This window comes from Abrus precatorius, unplaced genomic scaffold, assembly GCF_003935025.1.
Source record: "Abrus precatorius isolate BTA unplaced genomic scaffold, Abrus_2018 Scaffold7, whole genome shotgun sequence".
NCBI lineage: Eukaryota > Viridiplantae > Streptophyta > Magnoliopsida > Fabales > Fabaceae > Abrus > Abrus precatorius.
In genome coordinates, this window is record NW_020874417.1 from 3,129,948 (window position 1) to 3,148,693 (window position 18,746).

The following is an 18,746-nucleotide window of genomic DNA, read 5'->3' on the forward strand; positions in this document are numbered from 1 at the left end:
TAATAAACAAGCTGATATGTAAATAAATTCTAATGTCATACAAGTTAGCGATTGTTGTTCTTTTAGTTTTTAGAAGGATAAATGGATAATAAATATTACATTAACAAATTTATACCCAAAGTTGTTTTTAGCAATGACTAATAAGGAGGTATGGATGGTGGATAATGGATCATTTTAGATAGGTCAATGAGTGTATGAAATTCAAGACAATTATTTTTATGGAAGGAATATTTACAACAATAGTTTTGATTATAAAAGGTAAAAAGTTGAGAAAAAATGTGAATGACATGTTGCCGTGGAAATGTGATGGTGAGAAAAAATATAATATATAATCCGCTTATCACTGCATTCATCATTTTTTCAAGTAGCGTTTGAAGCTGATTCTAGTGCAAGCCTTACGTAAGACTTGGAAGGTCAATACGTCGAGAAAGATAATAGTATTTGTTTGACATCTAATTCTTAACGCAATTTTAGTGTAAAAGAACTTGACCAAACGTAAATTCTCTTATAAGCTTGTGGGTTGTGTGATATTGAAGATAACGACATATTACATCTTTTTTTGCATTCCGATGTTTCAATGAATTGTGGTACATGTTGTTTGAATGATTTGACGTTAGTTTATGCTTGTTTGAAAATTTGTACAAGATATTACTAAGCATGTGTAGAATTCAACGTGAGAAAAAATATGGAGGGATTTGTAATGGTATGGTTTAGGGTTTAGGGTTTATGGTTTACATTAGTACAGACAATTTAGCTTCAATGAAATAATATTATCTTCAATAATAGTATGTTAAATGCTAACAAAATATTTGATTATATTAAATATCATTCATGAAGTGGCATGCAGTAGGGCCTTTGGAAAAATTAATTGTATATGCAAATTAAATTAATAATCCCTTAATCTGTATTATTAATTTTTTTTTAAGTTGTAATAAGTTAGAGTAATTCTTATACTATAAATTTATTTATAATAAAATATGAATGTTTAATAAAAAAATGATAAAAATTTATTATAATTTAATTTGTGATTTTAAATTTGACTTATCAGTATCTTATTAAATATTAAAAAATATTTTTAAATATAAAAAAAATACTTTTAAAATGTATTAAAGTGTGTTTGACAAAAATAATTGAACAATTTAAGAAACTGTATGACATTATTATTTTTTTCTTAGTACAACAAATGTAAAGAAAATTATATTTAAGAAATTGAACGTGTAAATAAAAAATATCTAAAAAACAACAAGGACACAAATAATAAAATTACTTTTAAATATAACTAAAAATATAAAGTCAGAATGAGCAAAGCTTAAAAAAGTTAATAATTACCATTTCCAGTTACTCTACCAAAAAATATTTTTTTTTATTAAACAAGCTGTTAATAAAAAAAAAGTTTAATTTGTTGAAATGCCTTATAAATATACGCACGGATGTCAATCAAATATATATAATAAATAAATGAATAAATTTATGAAAATTATATTTTTATATAATATTGAGTTTATGGAAATATATGAAAGACTTTGAAATTGAATTAGTATTAAATTAAAGATTTATAAAAATGAATGACAAAAAAATATTTAAAAAGGTAAAAAATAGAACTAACGTTATCATTAAATAATTTTGAATATTTTAAAAAACATATTCTATAATTATTATAAATTTAGTAAAATTAGAAAAGAGTAAATAATATAGTTATTAATAATAAATATTTCATTACTTTGAATAATATTAAATTGTGAGATAAAATTTATGTTAAAGAATCATGAAAAATTCAAAAATAACTTAATTTTAAAGTAAAATAACAAATGCTCAATGAATACTTGAAACGATAAAACATACCAATAAATCTATAAAAGTACTTCATTTTGAATATTTAAATAAAAATATTATATAATTATTTTAAATTTAATAAAATTAGAAAAAAGTAAATATTATATTTATTGATAATAAAAATTTCACTCCATTAAATAAAATTAAATGGTGAGATAAATATTAAGTTAAAAAATAAAATATTCAAAAAACAATTTAATGTTAAAGTAAAATAATAAATAGTCAGGATACTTGAATTGAGAAAATATAACAATAAAACTACAAAAAAATTAAAACCGGTTTCATTCAAGAATCAATATTTACAAATTATATGTAAATATTGATATACTTGTGTATAATAAATACATCATATAAGAATAAGAACAATTTACTAATTTTGTTAATATCAGGTGTTAGGGATGAATTTAAGAAAAAAATTGTTAAAAAATTATCAATTGTCCTTATTTACTTGTTTATATACGCACATAAGCTGTAATTTTTAATTCTTGAATGATAATGTGTTAAGAATAATTTATTTTGAAACATTTTTAAGAAAACTTCCATACGATAAGATTTTTAAAAGTGTTTTTAAAAAAAATGTCTTGGGAATTATTTTTTATATATATACTAAGCGATTTTTTTTAATCCCACGCATGAAAAATATTAAAAATAATTAGCAAGATTTACTTTTTTTATACTAATGAATATATTTTCTGCACTGAATTGAAGTAATTTATTGAATTTTTTTATGTCATATTAAAAAATTATTATAATGTAATTATTTAAAAACAGGGAAACTTATTATAAATAAATTAAAATTATCCTATTAAATTATATTTTATTACGTAGGATATTCATTATCTCGTGTAAATATTTTTTTCACATAATCATATACTATATTATTCGTGAGGTTAGACAAATTAATTCATTTAGAATTTCTGTTTAAAAATTATTTTTACCCTCTAGATTATCTTCTAAGTATAATTTTTAGACTTTTAATTATAAACAATTTTTATATTTTGTAATTTTTATATTTTTTATTTTATTTTTCTCCTTACCCTGAAAAATTTAGAAATTACTTAATAATTTAAAAGCACAATCATATATATATATATATATATATATATAATTTAAATTTTGAGATAAAAAAATTATTATAGAATTTGAAAAGCTATAAGAAATAAATATAAGTAATTAAAACTAGAGAATCAAAATTTCATATTTAAAAAACTAGAAGAATTCTATAAAATATAAATATAAAAAATATATTAAAACTAAAAAAACAAAATTTTTATTTAAATTATACCTACATTAAAATTTAGTCTTATTATTTTTAAAATCTATCACATGAATCTCTAAATCAACTAAAATATTATTATATTTATGTATATATATAATTGGCAATTATTCTAATTTTATATTTTAAAAATTTATCAAAATAATTTACAATTTAAATAAAATATCATTTTAATCATATAATATTGATAATTGTATGTATTAGAAATGAAAATAATACTTTATTTATATTATAGACTATTTAAATAATTCTCAAAATTATAAGAAGTAAAATAAATAATAATTATATACATTAAATATTAAAATAATATTTAACTTAGTTTATGAATTTTAAAAATAACATTAAATTGTTTAATAAAGAGAAAGTATATATGTGCAGTGGTCAATATGATTTTTTCCGCACACAAAGGTGTGCCTGTGAGTCAGCCGAACATTTTATTTCTCTGAACTTTCCGAGGAAGCAGCCCACCCTTTTACGTGCTTCACGTCACACTGTTGACTTTTCATATCAAACCAGATTCTTTTATTTTAAAAACATAAAATAATATATTAACTTAATTTTAATATATTAATTATACATTTATTAACATAAATTATATTTAATTATTTTAATTTAAAAGTATATAAAACATATTCGCTCTCGTCAATTTATCATACTTTTTATGCGAAGAATTTAAAACTTGAAGAGTATGTTTGTTTTCTATTTTGATTTTTTTTAAATTTTTAAAAATAAAATATATACTCTTATACTTTTTGTTTTTTTTAAATTGAATGAGTTTTCGTTAATTATTTTTTATTCACCTTTTAAATTTATTTATTTTTAACTTTGAAATAAAACTTAGGCATTTGTGTAACACGAACTTAAATATATATAACATTAATTAGTAGACGTTATTTTTGTAAAAATTATAATATTTAATACTACTAATATATTAAATTTTATAAATTGTAATAAAAAAATACAAATAAATTTTAATTTCGTTTAATTTGACATATAGTAAGAAATTAATTTTTAAAAAGATAAATACTGTTTAGTGCATTAATAAAAAAATTTAGAGTATTTTTTATTATAATATAATTAATATTTTGTTTTATGTATTTTTTAATATATTTTATCTTTTTATTAACAAACATTTTGAATTCTTTAACTACGATACTCGTTACTAATATCTTATTTAAAAAATCTGGAGCAAAAAAATGTTACTGTGATTTAAACAATAATTATTTCATTAAAAGTATTTAGTTAATCTTTTATTAATTTCATCGTTATTTTTAGACAATTAAATTAGTATAAATATTTTATTTATTATATTGACTTTTTTTTATAAGTGTTAGTAAATAAATAATAATCAGTATTATCTTTAAATTTTAAATAAAAAAACAGATAGAATTTTCTTTCCCTCACAAAAAAGACAAATAAAAACATATATAATATATTTTAACAGTTTTTCTAATATTAAATAAAAGAATAAATAAAAATATATTTAATGTCTTTTATTTATTTTAAATTAAAAAAATTTAAATAGTGAAATTATTTATAAACAATTAACCATACCACTTCGTATTATATTTCTTAGATATGTGAAATTTTGTCGGCGAGAAAAACGATTTTACAAATTAGCAAATTCTTTTATGTCGTCAATAAATATTTGTATTTAAAATTTATTATAAAAATGTTTAACATACTGAATAAATAAATAAATAAAAGTCAAATTTTATTTGTGTATGTGTAAAACATCAATTAAAAAATAATATATTTTCTTTAATTTCTCAATTAAAAAAGAATTAACTTCTAATTATCACTGCTCAAAAAATATAAAAAAAAATATTACACGTTGTTCACATTTCTTCTTTTAAATTAATTTTGACCGTATAAAAATAGAATTTTCAAAATTAAAAGTAAATATTATTATTTTCCTACACGTTATGTAACAAATACTTACATTTTCAATCAATTTTATTTTTTAAATATTTAAATTTTATTTTATTAACTGATGCTAAAATTTTTTATTAAACAATTAAAATATTTTTACTTTCTTTTTTACCTGTTTCTTAAAAGTGTAGCACATAAATTAAGAAAACTAATATTTTATTATAATGGTTTGTATTTAGGCTCATTGTCTCTGTTATTAATTATTTTAATAATAATATTTATATATTATAAATTATCTTATATTTCTTTATTTTTTTCACAATTAATCACATACATTTTTTTTTATCACATCTCTCATCATGTATACAACATGAATAATATATATTTTTTGTATTATTTTGACTTTCATATTTTATCAAATTTGTTGTCTTTTTTATACGAGTATAAAAAAAAATGATTGACATCATTTTAAAATAATAAATAGTTTCATCTTAAAATTTAAAAATTATGAGCAAATAAAAGCAAATTTTTTCTTAAACGTTTTATATGAAAATAATTAAAAACGATATTACATTATAAAATCAAAAGATATTTTACACTTATTTTTTAAATATACTCAATATTATTTAGTGAGATTATCAAAATATATAAAATTTTGAAATTAAAATATTTAATATACTCTTTTTAATTTTTAACCGTTTAAACGTTAATAAAATATATTAATATGATATTTATGTAATTTTATTTATGAATTTTACTAATGCAATATCTTTAAGATACTAATTAAAGATTTAAAATATTTTTTTATTAAAATGTATAAAAATATTAATTTTTAATATATATTTAATGACATAGGAACTTTATATTAAAAAATTATAAAAAGTATCAATACAATGACTTAAAAGTATTTAATAATTTTTAATCGGACATTAATTATGATAAACTTTTTTTCACTCTTAATTTTACGAAAAAGGAAAAAAACAATGTCAAATGAAACTTCCCTGCACAAATGAACACACTCTCTGTGTCTCTTCTCTTTCCCATTCTCATCCCTCACAACTTAAAAAGTTCTCCAAATGCCTTTCTCAAATTAACACTGTTCTCCTTCCAAAATCCATCAATTCTCAAACTACACCATTCCTCCATCCCTTTTCTTCTTTGAAATGAATATCTTCTAATTTTTTTCTTCCTTCTTTATTGCATAGATCTCTAACTAGGTGATAGGATATTTCAATTACTGTCTGGGGCACACATCACTTCCCATTCCATGGATTGCAGAGGTCATATTTTGTTTAATCTTCTTTTCAGGCTTTCTATTTTTCAAAGAGAATTCGAACAAGCCCACTTCGGGTTTGCTCCAAAAATCGAAACTTTTTAAGGTTTCCGAGAAACACAATTTGTTTTTTCAAAATCTTTTCTGGGATTTGGTGTTGAAGCATGTCTGTGGTATTGGATATAAGTTCTGACGAAGAAGAGGATTTGGAGAAGGGTCTAAAAAAAAATGATTTTGATTGGATAAAAGAGTTTCTCTTCACTTCTGATGATGAAGAATCCGATGATTCTGACGAGGTTGTCATAATCCGCGAGAACAAACCTGAGTCGAAGTCAAAGTCTTCAACTTTGGTTGTGAAGGATGTTGTTGTTGATGACGACGACGATTGTGTGGTTTTGGAGGGTGATCCTCAAAACGGTGTCGCTTCTGTGGTAGAAGAAACAACTGAGTCAGATGAGTTGCTTGTAGTTGGGGAGAAGGGTCAGGTACGTTGTATTCTTAGTTTATTGCTTTACTTGTGGCTGGGAATGTGTGTTTTGCTTTGGGGGAATTTAATTATTGATTTGTGACCGCCTTTTTGTGCTCTTTGGGCATAGGAATTACAGTTATTTGATATGAACTAAGATTTGGTTGGAGCGTTGATATATGAATTTGACCCTAGGAAACACCAACAAGCTGAAGAAAGCTGAAAACATTTCCTTGAAGACTTCATAGTGCTTCCTTTAGCATTATCATTTCGTTTCGGTAGTGGTTTGTAATTGGCCTTCATATTCCATCGCAGCTTGATGACATGACATAGTTCCTCTGATTTAAGATTTTTTAACACATTGTGTGAATTTTTTAGTTCATCTTTTTCCCCCAGTTTTGGGTTGCCAAGGCTATGGAAATAGTTGTCCTCTCCATAAGATTTGCTTAGATATTTTTTTCCTTATTTTCTTTACGTTGGCTGAAGATATGCGGAAATTTGAGATGGCAGAAGACTTCGGTCCTGGGCCATACATCTTCTCTCTTTCATAAGAAAAATACTATAAATGATTTCATATTCAAAGATTGAAATTAGAATTGCCGATCCTGATTAGGACCCTAAGGTACAGTTAAATGTTGCTAGCTCTATCCAGAGTCTATGCAAATCAAAGCTTTAGAGTATCCTCCATCCTCATACCCTATGTCTCAACTTGATGATCACTGATGATTTAGTGATATGTGAACTTTTAGCAAAGTTCCATAATTTTGAATAAGTATAATTAAGAACAAATCTAAGTTCAAATGAGATTTGTTCTTTAGTTGAGGCATTTGTTTCTAGTGCAAGTGCAACTTACTTTTGTGCTGCTGCTTATGTTATTATTTGATTATTCTCCCAAATTTTTCTTTGGTTTATGTGCATGGGTGTGTTTACTCAATTTCACTATTTTCATGCCTTCCTTTGCTAATGGGAGAAGATGTAGCTATCAGAAAATTTTTCAGTCCTAGTAGCAACTTTTGCATGGTTATTTTTATCTGATTTAAATTTATATCGAAATTCAAAATACAAAGAAGTTGCTACATATAGAAAATTAATTGCAAAGGAGTTGGTACCACAGGAGTACCAAAAATTTACTTGTAGCAAGGCCATTTCTGATGTGTAGACTCATTTTAATTCTGCTTTGCAGATTGCATGCAGAGACTATCCTCATGCCCGACATCTTTGTGCTAAATTTCCTTTCTCTTCCACCCCTCACGAGAGGCACTGTAGCCAGGTAAAAAACTAAAGATTGCAAGTTCAGACTTTGTCAAAATTTGGAATTATTGCTTTAGCAGGGGGTAATTTTCACGATTTCTTATCCCTTATTTGCTATTCGATATTGTATCTCTATTGTTCTCATTTATATCTTTGATGATATGCAGTGCCACTGTTATGTCTGTGACTCCCTAGCACCATGTCTAAGGTGGGGCACTGGCATTTTGAGTTCTGATCATTGTCATGCAAATGATAAAACTGAGCTATGGAAAATTCAGAGAAAAAATTTTAGGCTGGGCCAGAGTTCCCCATTACCAGCTTCAGCTAATCATGGCACTTCACTCCGAGCAGTACATCCCCAGCATGACGAATTTCTGCATGTTGATATTACTCACTTGTCTCCAAATTCCGTATTACAGAATCAAGCATCCAGACCCGCTGCAATGCGCACTTTCCCTGCACTCAACTCCTTACCGCAAATCCAGGCCTCTCGGCCAACAACAATGCGTACCCTCACCCCTTCACTGAATTCAAGTGTGCAGAATCAGGCCTCTAGGCCAGTTAACATCCCTGTAATGTCCACAGCCACCAACCTAGCAATACCAAATGATGCTAACCGTGGTAGGTGTCGCGAATCTGGATCTACTTTGGTGAGAAACAGATACCAGCCTCACTCTTTACCTAGGCCTGTGCTTGGTGTACGTAGTCATGTCATCCAAAGGGAGCGAGGAAATTGTGCTAGCAGTTTACGACCTCAGCTCCTTCGTCCTCATACAACGTCCAAGGGATTAGGCAGTGCTGGGGACACCCTGACCATGAATAATTCTTCTCATGCTTCATCTGGCTTCAGCAATCGTATTAATGCAACACAGCAACGTAACAAATATCATACTGCGACAGGATTCTCAAATTACAGAAATCACAATGGGCCAAATGATGTTTGTCATCCAATAAATTTATCACTTTACTCACCACCAAGCTCTGAACCTGCCAACCTGAGTTGTGTTGACAAGCATACTGTGGCTTCTGAAATGCAAGCATATAGCCAGCCACTGCCCCAATCAAATGATAGTCAGAATTTCCATCAAACTAGTATTCAGGGTAATGATGATGCTCCTTCCAGTTATGCAACATGCCTGAACCCGAAGAGCAATCAGCCGGGAAATGAGCCTCAAATCAGAATTCTAAACGAAAATGCTAATAGAAATATTACCCAATGTGGCATTGCAAGTCAAGACACTTGCCAACCAAAACCACATGAAGAGAGTCCAAGTGAAGCTGCCAGAAGATTTCCAGCTTTTGACTCAATTTGGAAACACTATACGGACGAAAGCATTGGACCGCAAATTGAATGTTCTCTACAGAACTCAGGATCTATAGACCAACAAGCACCCAATGCCAAGGAGTCTCGTACTCAGTTTTCTGGAAGCAATGAACATGTGACTGAATGTTCTCAATTATCCACTCCACTTCTTGATTTTGAAAACTGGCTTTTGGATAAAGACTGTGGTCCAATGGTAACAGATGGTGTTTTGCCATCTGATCTGAGCATACCATCTCCAGATCTCGACCCGGTTGACATGGGCATGATGTTATTTTATCTAGATCAAGGGGTATGAATGAGTTCAAGGTGAGCAGCCAATATATATGCTACTTACTGCAATCTTCAATGCAATTGCTCAGAGTTGGTTGACAGCTGAATGATGTTACAATGGTTACTTCGTTTTGTGTCTATTTATGACTTGCTCAACTTTGAGTAATACATGGCAGTTTCATTTTGAGGCTCATCAACTAGTGTTAGGAGCTGAACATGTTAGGTGTTCCTTGATGCTTATAGTTGATGTATGGTTGCTAGCATAGGCTAATTTAGTTTTGCTTTATTTCATTGGATGTAGCAAAGTCAAGTCGTGGCTTATTTGCCTAGCATCAACCCTTGAGGGTATAAATTGAATATATGATCAAAGCTAGTAAAACCAACAAAATAGTTGAGCTAGTCTTGTTTTCTATCTCGCATTGAGTCTTTCATTTTCAATTATGCAGATCGTAATTGTTTATATTTATCTAAACTTTGTGACTAATGACATTTTTAAGGGTATGAGTAGTGTGGCATTTAAATGGAAAATTCTTACCGACCTGATTTATAGAAAGATGTGACGTGTGTTAATGCAGTGTATTGATTGATATAGTCTTTTATTTCCTAATAGTCATAGATGATTAAATTAAAAATTAGTACTACTTGAGGAAATAAGCAATATGTAATTTCAATAGCACGAGTGGCATTTAATCACTAACATAATAATCTATGGAGATTTTTCTGATTCACAATCTTGTGCAAGTAGCTATTTTGAAAAGGAGATTTTTAATTTATTTATTACATATTATAACTAATATATGGAAAGAGTTATTTAAAAAATAAATTAAATCCATAGAAAGATTGACATTCATCATGATATTTACAAAAAAAAGAAGAAGTTGTTTTAGTTTATACATAACACACAAATTTATATTGGTATAAGATTTTATGGATTTTTTACATAAATAAAATAAAAAAAGTCAATATTACATATATACATTAAAATAAAATTTTTTACATAAATGTTCTAATTTAAATTTTATGAAAGTCGATTAAAATTAACTTCTATCAACTTTAATATCAGTACATAAGTTGATTTAAATCGTTTTTAGCAATGTAATAAAGAAGTCGATTATAATTAACTTCAATTATACAAAAGTCGATTATAATCGACTTTGGATATAAAAAAAACTGATTTAAATAATTTTTTGATAGCACAATGAAAAAGTCTATTATAACATCGACTTCTTTGATACAAAGAAGTCGATTATAATCGATTTTAGTTTAAAAAAAAATCATAACTGATATACATATTTGGAATATGGATTACGATAAATGTATACTTAATTGGAAGAGTCTTTATTCTGTCTTTGCACTCCCAAACCAAATGAAAAAAAGATAAGCACAACTTCTGTTTGTTATTTAAAATTGGGAAGATTTGTGAAATAAATGTTAGGATATTTCACAAATAAAGTAAAAAAAATATTTTTTTCTTTATTTACTCAATTACTGATATGTTCATGTTGTTAGGCACAAAAGTATTAGATGCAAGAGAGTGCATATTCTTAGGTTGGTGTTGTGCAAAGGTGAAGCTATTAGATGCAATGCTTCAAAATTTTACACTGAGTTTAAAATTTTACTTTAACACGTGCTATTTATAAAATTTTGATGGTTAAATCATTAAAATCAATAAAAATATATCTATCTAATCTCAAAATTCTTTCTTAGTAAATAAAAATTAGGTTAACATATGATCAGAAGAAGAAAAGAATTAACCTCATATTTAAATATTTAAATAATATTTTGACTACAAATTTAAATTTTTTATGTTAATAAATAAAATAATATAATCATATTAAAAAATATATATATAATTTTTCTCAAAATATATCATTTTAATTAGCTATAGATCATACTAATTAAATTAAATTAAATTAATCTGTTAGTTGTTATAACTTCTTTAGTTTTTTAATTAGGTTCTTATTATTTAAAAAATATTGATTGTCATTATAATTTTAATTTTTTTATTATATTCTTAATAACTAACATATTATATATATATATATATATATATATATATATTAAATATTAATGACATGATATTTTTATATAACTTAATATTTTTTTATATTTTTTATAATTATCTTTTATAAGTATTTTATTTAAAATTTAAATTAGATCATTATTAGGTGTAGGGATGACAATGGGTAGGGTACTATAGTACCCATCCTCATACCCGCGTTTTAATAAAATACTGGTACCTGGCCCTATACCCGCGTAGGTATGAATATTAATTAGGTATGAATATTAATCCCCGTACCTGTACCTTCTGAGTACCCGTATACCCATCTTGTATCCATTACCCGCGTTTGTTTAAGAAAAAATATTTATAAAGAAAAATATGTTTATATAACTTCACATAAGTAGCATAATAATACAAAAATTTAATATGTAGTTGCCGAACAAGGTACAAACATAGATAAAAAACAAATATTCAAATATCATAAATGCTAAATGTATCTTAATAATTTTCTAAACTAAAATTTTTAAAAACAATAAGCGAAATTAAACACACAAGTTATTTGTCAGTGAACAATAGGCTGGGAGTATACCAAACTCCCCCGACACCGATGAACTAATGGCTATAGATGGATACCGGTATCGCTAGCAAGCTTCATTCTCGAGGAGCGGGTTCAGTCCCTCGAGAATGGAATCAAGCATGTTGGTGATGAATTGAGGGAACTGAACTATATGTGTGTTAAGCAAAGCAGTTCTGGTCCTCCATTCGTTGGGCTCTTCGTGACCCTATCAGTCAGTCGGCTTGCCACTAATACAATACCCAACAACCGCGAAAGAAAGTACACCTTCACGCCCTTCTACCGCTTTTTCTTAACGCAATTACTAGCTTACTGTCCACCTTCCCCACTTCACCGCCCTGGTCCTCGATGTATCGATGCCTTTCTTTACTTGATGAGCGGATAGGCACTTCTTATCCCTTTTTTTTTTTTTTTGTGTCGAGGTACTTTGGATTCGGCTTGTTCCCGCATCACTCGCGCCGCCAAGCTTGCCTCTCGGGTAGGGGCGCACGGGTTGCTAAGCATTACATCCACGGGAAAACCTCCGAGAGAGTCCGTTTGGCAGCAAAACATAGCGAGTGGAGTAAGTAGGATGAGGCGGCCGGAAGAGACTGAGCCCGGATGAAGCCAATCACATTGAGTTCTAGATTGACATAGTTAACCTTCAGTGCACTTGTGATAACCCTATCTTGTGTGAGATTTGATCGATTAGCAATGTCAGAGCGACAACGAAATAGATCTGCACAATGATTGTCCCTTTGTGTGAGATCACTTGGTGGCCTTATGTGACAGCATTGACAACTAACTAATGAATAACGTTTCATAATTGTTAGGTTTTAATGAGATAGACATTGAGAATGAGAATAGAGTTAGAGTAGAGAAGTTTAATACTAACAACAATGGATACATAAAATATTTTTTTTAACTTTTGAATTTGAAATTGTTAGAAAAATAATAGATTTAATTAAAATTATATATATATATATATATATATATATATTAATACTAGTATTTTTTAACTCATATACTATACGAAAGTATTTTATAAAAAATACAAATTTTTGAAAAATCATTTTAACGAATTAAATATTTATAATGTATATAAATTTTAAATGAAAAAATTTGAATAAAAGATAAATGGTCACAATAAAATTTTATAATAAAGAAATATATGTGTATATTAGAAAAAATTATACTTTTTTATCTAAAAAAATTAACAATAATTTTTTATATTTATATTTTCAAAAACTTCTTTGAACGTGAATAAATAGTAAGAATAATATTATTTAAATTCAATAGATTATAGTTGTACTTGTAATACATATGTTGCATAGAAAAATATTATTTTAAATTAAAATATAAAAAATAAAATTTAAATATAAGTTTACGGTAATAGTAGGTGATTGTAAAATTTATAAATATTTACAATATATTTATTATTTATCATTCACTTTATGATTTAAACATTAATATGATTTTATTAACAAAAATATTTGTGTAAAAATATTTCATGTGTGTCATATATAAATAATATTTTAAAAAAATTAATTTCATATTAACTATGTAATAATTAAATTGTATTAGCTTAATTAAATGATATAAAATAGTAAATAAAATTTTCTATTAAAAATATAAACCAAAATAAATTTTTTAGTTTACTTTATTATTAAATATATTTTTATATTAATCTTATATAACTTTACATAAATAATATAATAATACAAAAATTTAATGTATAATTGTAGAATAAAGTTCAAACACATATATATATGCGGATATGAGGTGAGGTGGGTACTTAAATACCCATACCTACACCTATCCCTATTAAAATTTGTAGGTTTTTACCTACACCCATACTCGTACCTATATAACGAGTAAATACTCTATCCATTGTGGATAAATTTTACGAATGTCAATAGGTACTTTACCTATTGCTATCCCTAATTAGGTGATATCTTTGATGTTAAATTATTATTAACACATTTGATTTCGAATTCTGCATACGGAGATAAGTTTAAATCATGAAGATTTAATTTTTTCAAAAAATCTTACTCTCGCGTGACTATTTCATTATTCAGAACATAAGAGCAGAGTAACGGTTTTGACTACATAGTACATGGTACATGGTATTAGTAACGCATAGTTCCCAGGGTGTCCAAAATCTGAAGAAACCAGGGAAAGAGTCAACTGCGTGTGAGTGACTGCAAAGAGCAATTAGCGTAACAAAGTGAAGATGGCGCTATGGATGGAAAAGGGTTCAGAGCCTTTAACTGAAAGCGAGAAAGCAGACCTTGAAGCCATTGCTGCACTCAAAGAGGCTTCTGCCCTTGAACTTAAGGTTTATCACTCACTATGATTTTCGTTTATTAGAAAAAGGATTTTTTTTTTTAAATATTTGATTTGACTTCACCCTTCAAATTCAGGAAAAGGGTAACCAATATTTGAAGATGGGTAAGAAGCATTACTCAGATGCCATTGATTGCTACACAAGGGCAATCAATCAAAAAGCCTTGAGTGACTCTGACACCTCTATTATCTTTGCCAATAGAGCCCATGTCAATTTGCTGCTTGGAAATCTTAGACGTGCTCTCACTGATGCTCAGGAGGCCCTCAACTTGTGCCCCTCAAATATAAAGGTCCTAACTTTATGCTATGTCTTGTTGTTTTTTTCTTTTGGTTAAAATACACATTTTGTAAGTATGTTTGATACTCCTTTGCAAATTAGTCTTTAAACACACACACACACACACACAAAACCCTTATATTTTAATCCGTACATGAGTATCCCTGCCGTTATAATAATGTTAGAAAAAGAAAAATATTTATTGATGATGTTACGTCGCCAGGAACCAAAACATATTTAAACACTCGAATATGAATTAAAACCTAAGTTTTTTTTTAAGGTAAAGGACTAATTTATAAATGAGTGAGTGTATTTTAATTGATGTCTCAAAATAATGCCAACTGTGATTAGGCAATTTATAGAGCTGCCAAAGCTTCCCTTTCACTAAATTTGTTGGCTGAAGCACGAGACTATTGTAAAAGGGGTCTTAAGTTGAACCCCAATAACGAGGAGTTGAAGAAGCTTGATCACCAGATTGATCTGAAGATATCAGAGAATGAAAAGCATAAGGCTGAAGTCTCCAAGACTCTTGCAGAGACTAAGGTTTGAACTCTTTTCTTTTTTGTTTGATATATGTTTTATTATATGGAGGAGGCTCATGTCCTTGGTAAATAAAAATCATGCAGGAACTTGTGTCTGCAATAGAATATAGAGGCTTGAAAATTGGAAAGGCAATGTATCGAGAGCTTACTGGATCAAAGAAACCTATGTTAGACAAAAATAATATCCTTCATTGGCCTGTTCTTCTTTTGTACGCGGAGGTTATGTCCAGTGACTTCATTGAGGATTTCTGTGAGACTGACATGTTTTCGGTTCACCTTGATATGATATCCTTTTTGGTGAAATGGATTATATATTATGCAGTATATGTATAAGTATATATAAATGAGCTTTAATGAATATGAACACGGTACACACATCCTTAGCTATCAAACATATTTGCAGAAGACCAGCCGCTGTCATGGGATGTTGAAAACAACTACAGACGAGAATTTATTGAATTGTACTATGAGGTAAGCTTGCATTGACTTTTTTATTTTTTTGTAGTTTGACTCTGTTTGGTTTCTTAAAATGTAATCTGATCACATTTGGTTGTTGAAAGAATGTAAATTGTAATGTTGAATTTCACATGGAACAAGCCCATATCAGTAGGAGAAATGATATTTGTACAACAAAATTGTACATATTTTCAACAAATTAGAGAGATAGGAAGAGAGGGAAGGATATGATAAGAGAAGTGAGGCGATGGGGAGAAATAGAGAGAAATTTTTTGTTGTAGAAAATTGTTGTGGGAATAATATAACTTTATCAGTAGTATCCTTCAATTGTAAACAGTACTTCTATTGTTTTTCTTACTTGGGAATGTGGTACTGTTGGACATGCCAAGATTTCTCTTAGGCCAGTCATTTGGGATTTTTGGCAGACAAAGACATTGTCATTATTTACAACAACGCTCAAAGTTTGTGTACTTTATCTATGTCAGATCAAATATTGCTTCAGTATTGGCATATTGATCTCAAAATTTATCAACTGATTTGATTGTTGATCAAAATTGAATGATAAAAAGGAAAATGGAAGTAGAACTGACTTTAGATACTGCATAAGTAGATAATTGTCATTGTCATAAGCCGAACCACTTATTTCCACTTATTTTTCTGTTGAATCTGTTCTGAATATGTTTTACTAATTTGAACCTAAGGTGATATTTACAATATCAATTTTTGGCGGCATAGTTCTTATGTCCCTATTTTATATCCAATGTTTGACAATTTATACTTTGCAAGCATTTTTGTCTCATCCTTAGTCTTTGTTTTATCAGGCTGGTTCTGGACTTTGTCTATCTAAGGAAAAACTTCTTCATTGTCTATTGGAGGGAACTGCAGCTTCTCATGGGGAAAGTGTTGGTGATGAAGAGAAAGATGCAGTTGAGGAGTTTAAGCAACACACAGGTATGTTACAGTTTCTTCTGAAGTTTTTTTGGGCCTGTCAGTTTTTACCTTAGATTTAGATAAGGTCACTTCTTTTTAGGAAGTCTTTATAAGGTTCTAGCATATATATAGCTTTCTTCTTTTTTTTGTTTTTTTTGGAATGCCTGAGTCCGAATCTTTCAGGAGTTTGTGTAAGCTTAGCATTTAAGAAAACTCTTATTGTCACATATATATATTGTCATATTCTCATAGGATTTCCAGTGCAAGTCCATGGAAATCCCTTCCAATTGAAGTTCCTTAACTCCTTGCAAGTTGCAACTGCTGCGTCTAGTTTATTTGGGTGGTAAGCATAATGAGAAAAGCGTGCGTTACTCTAATTGATGGTGAAGTGTTGTTTTACGACTTATGATAAAAGCTTTTCTATGTTTTCTAATTTTTTTAGTTAATCCTCAGGAGGTGTTTGCATAATTAAAAAGTAGTTCATAACTGTTAGATTTTGAATAGTTTAAGCCCAGGTAAATTTTATAGAAAATCAATCCCTTGTCATTATCATTTTACCAACAAATACAACATGGGCATGATATTGCTTGGATTCAGGTTTTAATAATTAACTTTAAAGAAAAATTTTGGACATAATTCTGCTGTGTGTGTGTGTGTGTGGAGAGGGGGTCCTGGTGTAAACCAATCAATCTAATGCTGTTGAGAACAATTTTTTCCAGTGCTGGCTTAACTGTTTTCACGGATTTGTGTTTATATTCAAAATTATTTTATTTTACTCCATTGGCACGCATTGTTTGTTTAATAGATTATATACTCACCAACTATAAGAAAAATATGAACTATTTGATGCATATATTTTGTTGTTCAGTTTTTTCAAAACCTGACATGCAAGATCAACATGATAGATGGTCACAAGCTTATAATTTAACCCTTGGATTGATAAAAATTGCATTTATAAGAGTTAATAGATGGTTACTGTCAAGTATGCCAAGTCTTACACCAGTGTGCCTGCCTTGTGTGCGTACTTGCCTAAGGAATGGAGACTTCTAATCTGAAGGTTTCTTCTCTCTATGTCTATAAATAAACCTTTGATCATTTGTGGGTCGTGTTATAGCATGGATGGGCCATAAGCTGGTAGAACCATAGTACACCCTTCGATTGAGCTTGCATTTGTTTGGCAGTTTTTTGACAAGTTCAGGAGATGCTGCTTTTAATTCAGCATTAACCTCACTTGTGCCATCAAGTAATATTGAAATCTCACGAGTGTGTGATCATATATTCACATGTTATATTGGGTTTTTCCCCTTCTTTTTAGGGAGGGATTTATCTTGGGCTCTGTGCCTTATCATGAAAACTTACATGATGTGATCATCTATGTCCATCAGGTTCCCCTAAATGGATCAAAGTGAATGAAAGGAGAACACTCCATGATGTTCTCAAAATGCCTAATTTCATCATTCCTGGGATCCCAGGTAAAATTTGGTTCATGGAAAATAGTTTCTTTTTCATTGTTTTTTGTTTAGAAATTCCTCTGACCATGATGTATTTGCAGTCTTCTATGTTGTTTCGAACCGTTCTAGCTTTTATGCCAAATTCAAAGCTGGAAAGTGGGCTCCTCCAAGTATATGAAGGAAGCAAGCAGGGTTTAAAGGATGTTTTGCAATAGCTAGATTCAAGAGTTAATATCTGAGTCTTGAAGTCTTGAAGATTGGTCATGTTGTCATGAGCTGATTGCATCCAATTCTTCCAACCTTTTGAACTTCTTTTAAATCAGAGTTACTAATTACAATTGTTTGGTAAGTGAATATTTCAGGCTGTCCTAGTGCCCCAATGATAGTGCTAGAATATTAGGAACCTACTTTGAATGAGTAAATTCTTTTCTCTTGTAACTTAGTCAGTAAAGATGTATAATTTAATATATAGCTTGTTTTTTGGTACATGTATAATTTTATACCCTTTGTTATGGACTTCTATCATGTTCTTGGTGCATAATACTTTAATTATATACAATGCTATTTTCTTTTTCACTTTGACAATTCAAAGATAATTGGCGTATTATATTTTTCAAATCATTT

The 18,746-nt window shown here is 28.3% G+C and overlaps 2 protein-coding genes across 2 annotated transcripts; both read left to right on the plus strand.

Annotated features, from left to right (window-relative positions):
• Nucleotides 1-5,945: 5,945 nt before the first annotated feature.
• On the plus strand, nt 5,946-10,087 carry LOC113872117. Its single transcript, XM_027509395.1, has 3 exons — nt 5,946-6,739; nt 7,904-7,990; nt 8,139-10,087. Exons 1-3 carry the CDS (start codon nt 6,419-6,421, stop codon nt 9,588-9,590), a joined length of 1,860 nt encoding a protein of 619 aa, XP_027365196.1. The 5' UTR covers nt 5,946-6,418; the 3' UTR covers nt 9,591-10,087.
• A 4,133-nt stretch (nt 10,088-14,220) lies between these two features.
• LOC113872972 (tetratricopeptide repeat protein 4 homolog) lies at nt 14,221-18,641 on the plus strand. The gene is made up of 8 exons (XM_027510894.1): nt 14,221-14,458; nt 14,544-14,756; nt 15,095-15,286; nt 15,370-15,570; nt 15,679-15,756; nt 16,563-16,692; nt 18,057-18,143; nt 18,224-18,641. Exons 1-8 carry the CDS (start codon nt 14,354-14,356, stop codon nt 18,298-18,300), a joined length of 1,083 nt encoding a protein of 360 aa, XP_027366695.1. The 5' UTR covers nt 14,221-14,353; the 3' UTR covers nt 18,301-18,641.
• The last annotated feature ends 105 nt before the right edge of the window (nt 18,642-18,746 follow it).

Coding starts and splice junctions, on each gene's coding strand:
- LOC113872117 (XM_027509395.1), top strand. CDS start 6,419: ATGTCTGTGGTATTGGATATAAGTTCTGACGAAGAAGAGGATTTGGAG. Junction 6,740..7,903: donor TAGTTGGGGAGAAGGGTCAG/GTACGTTGTATT, acceptor TCTGCTTTGCAG/ATTGCATGCAGAGACTATCC. Junction 7,991..8,138: donor ACGAGAGGCACTGTAGCCAG/GTAAAAAACTAA, acceptor GATGATATGCAG/TGCCACTGTTATGTCTGTGA.
- LOC113872972 (XM_027510894.1), top strand. CDS start 14,354: ATGGCGCTATGGATGGAAAAGGGTTCAGAGCCTTTAACTGAAAGCGAG. Junction 14,757..15,094: donor TGTGCCCCTCAAATATAAAG/GTCCTAACTTTA, acceptor AACTGTGATTAG/GCAATTTATAGAGCTGCCAA. Junction 18,144..18,223: donor CATCATTCCTGGGATCCCAG/GTAAAATTTGGT, acceptor ATGTATTTGCAG/TCTTCTATGTTGTTTCGAAC.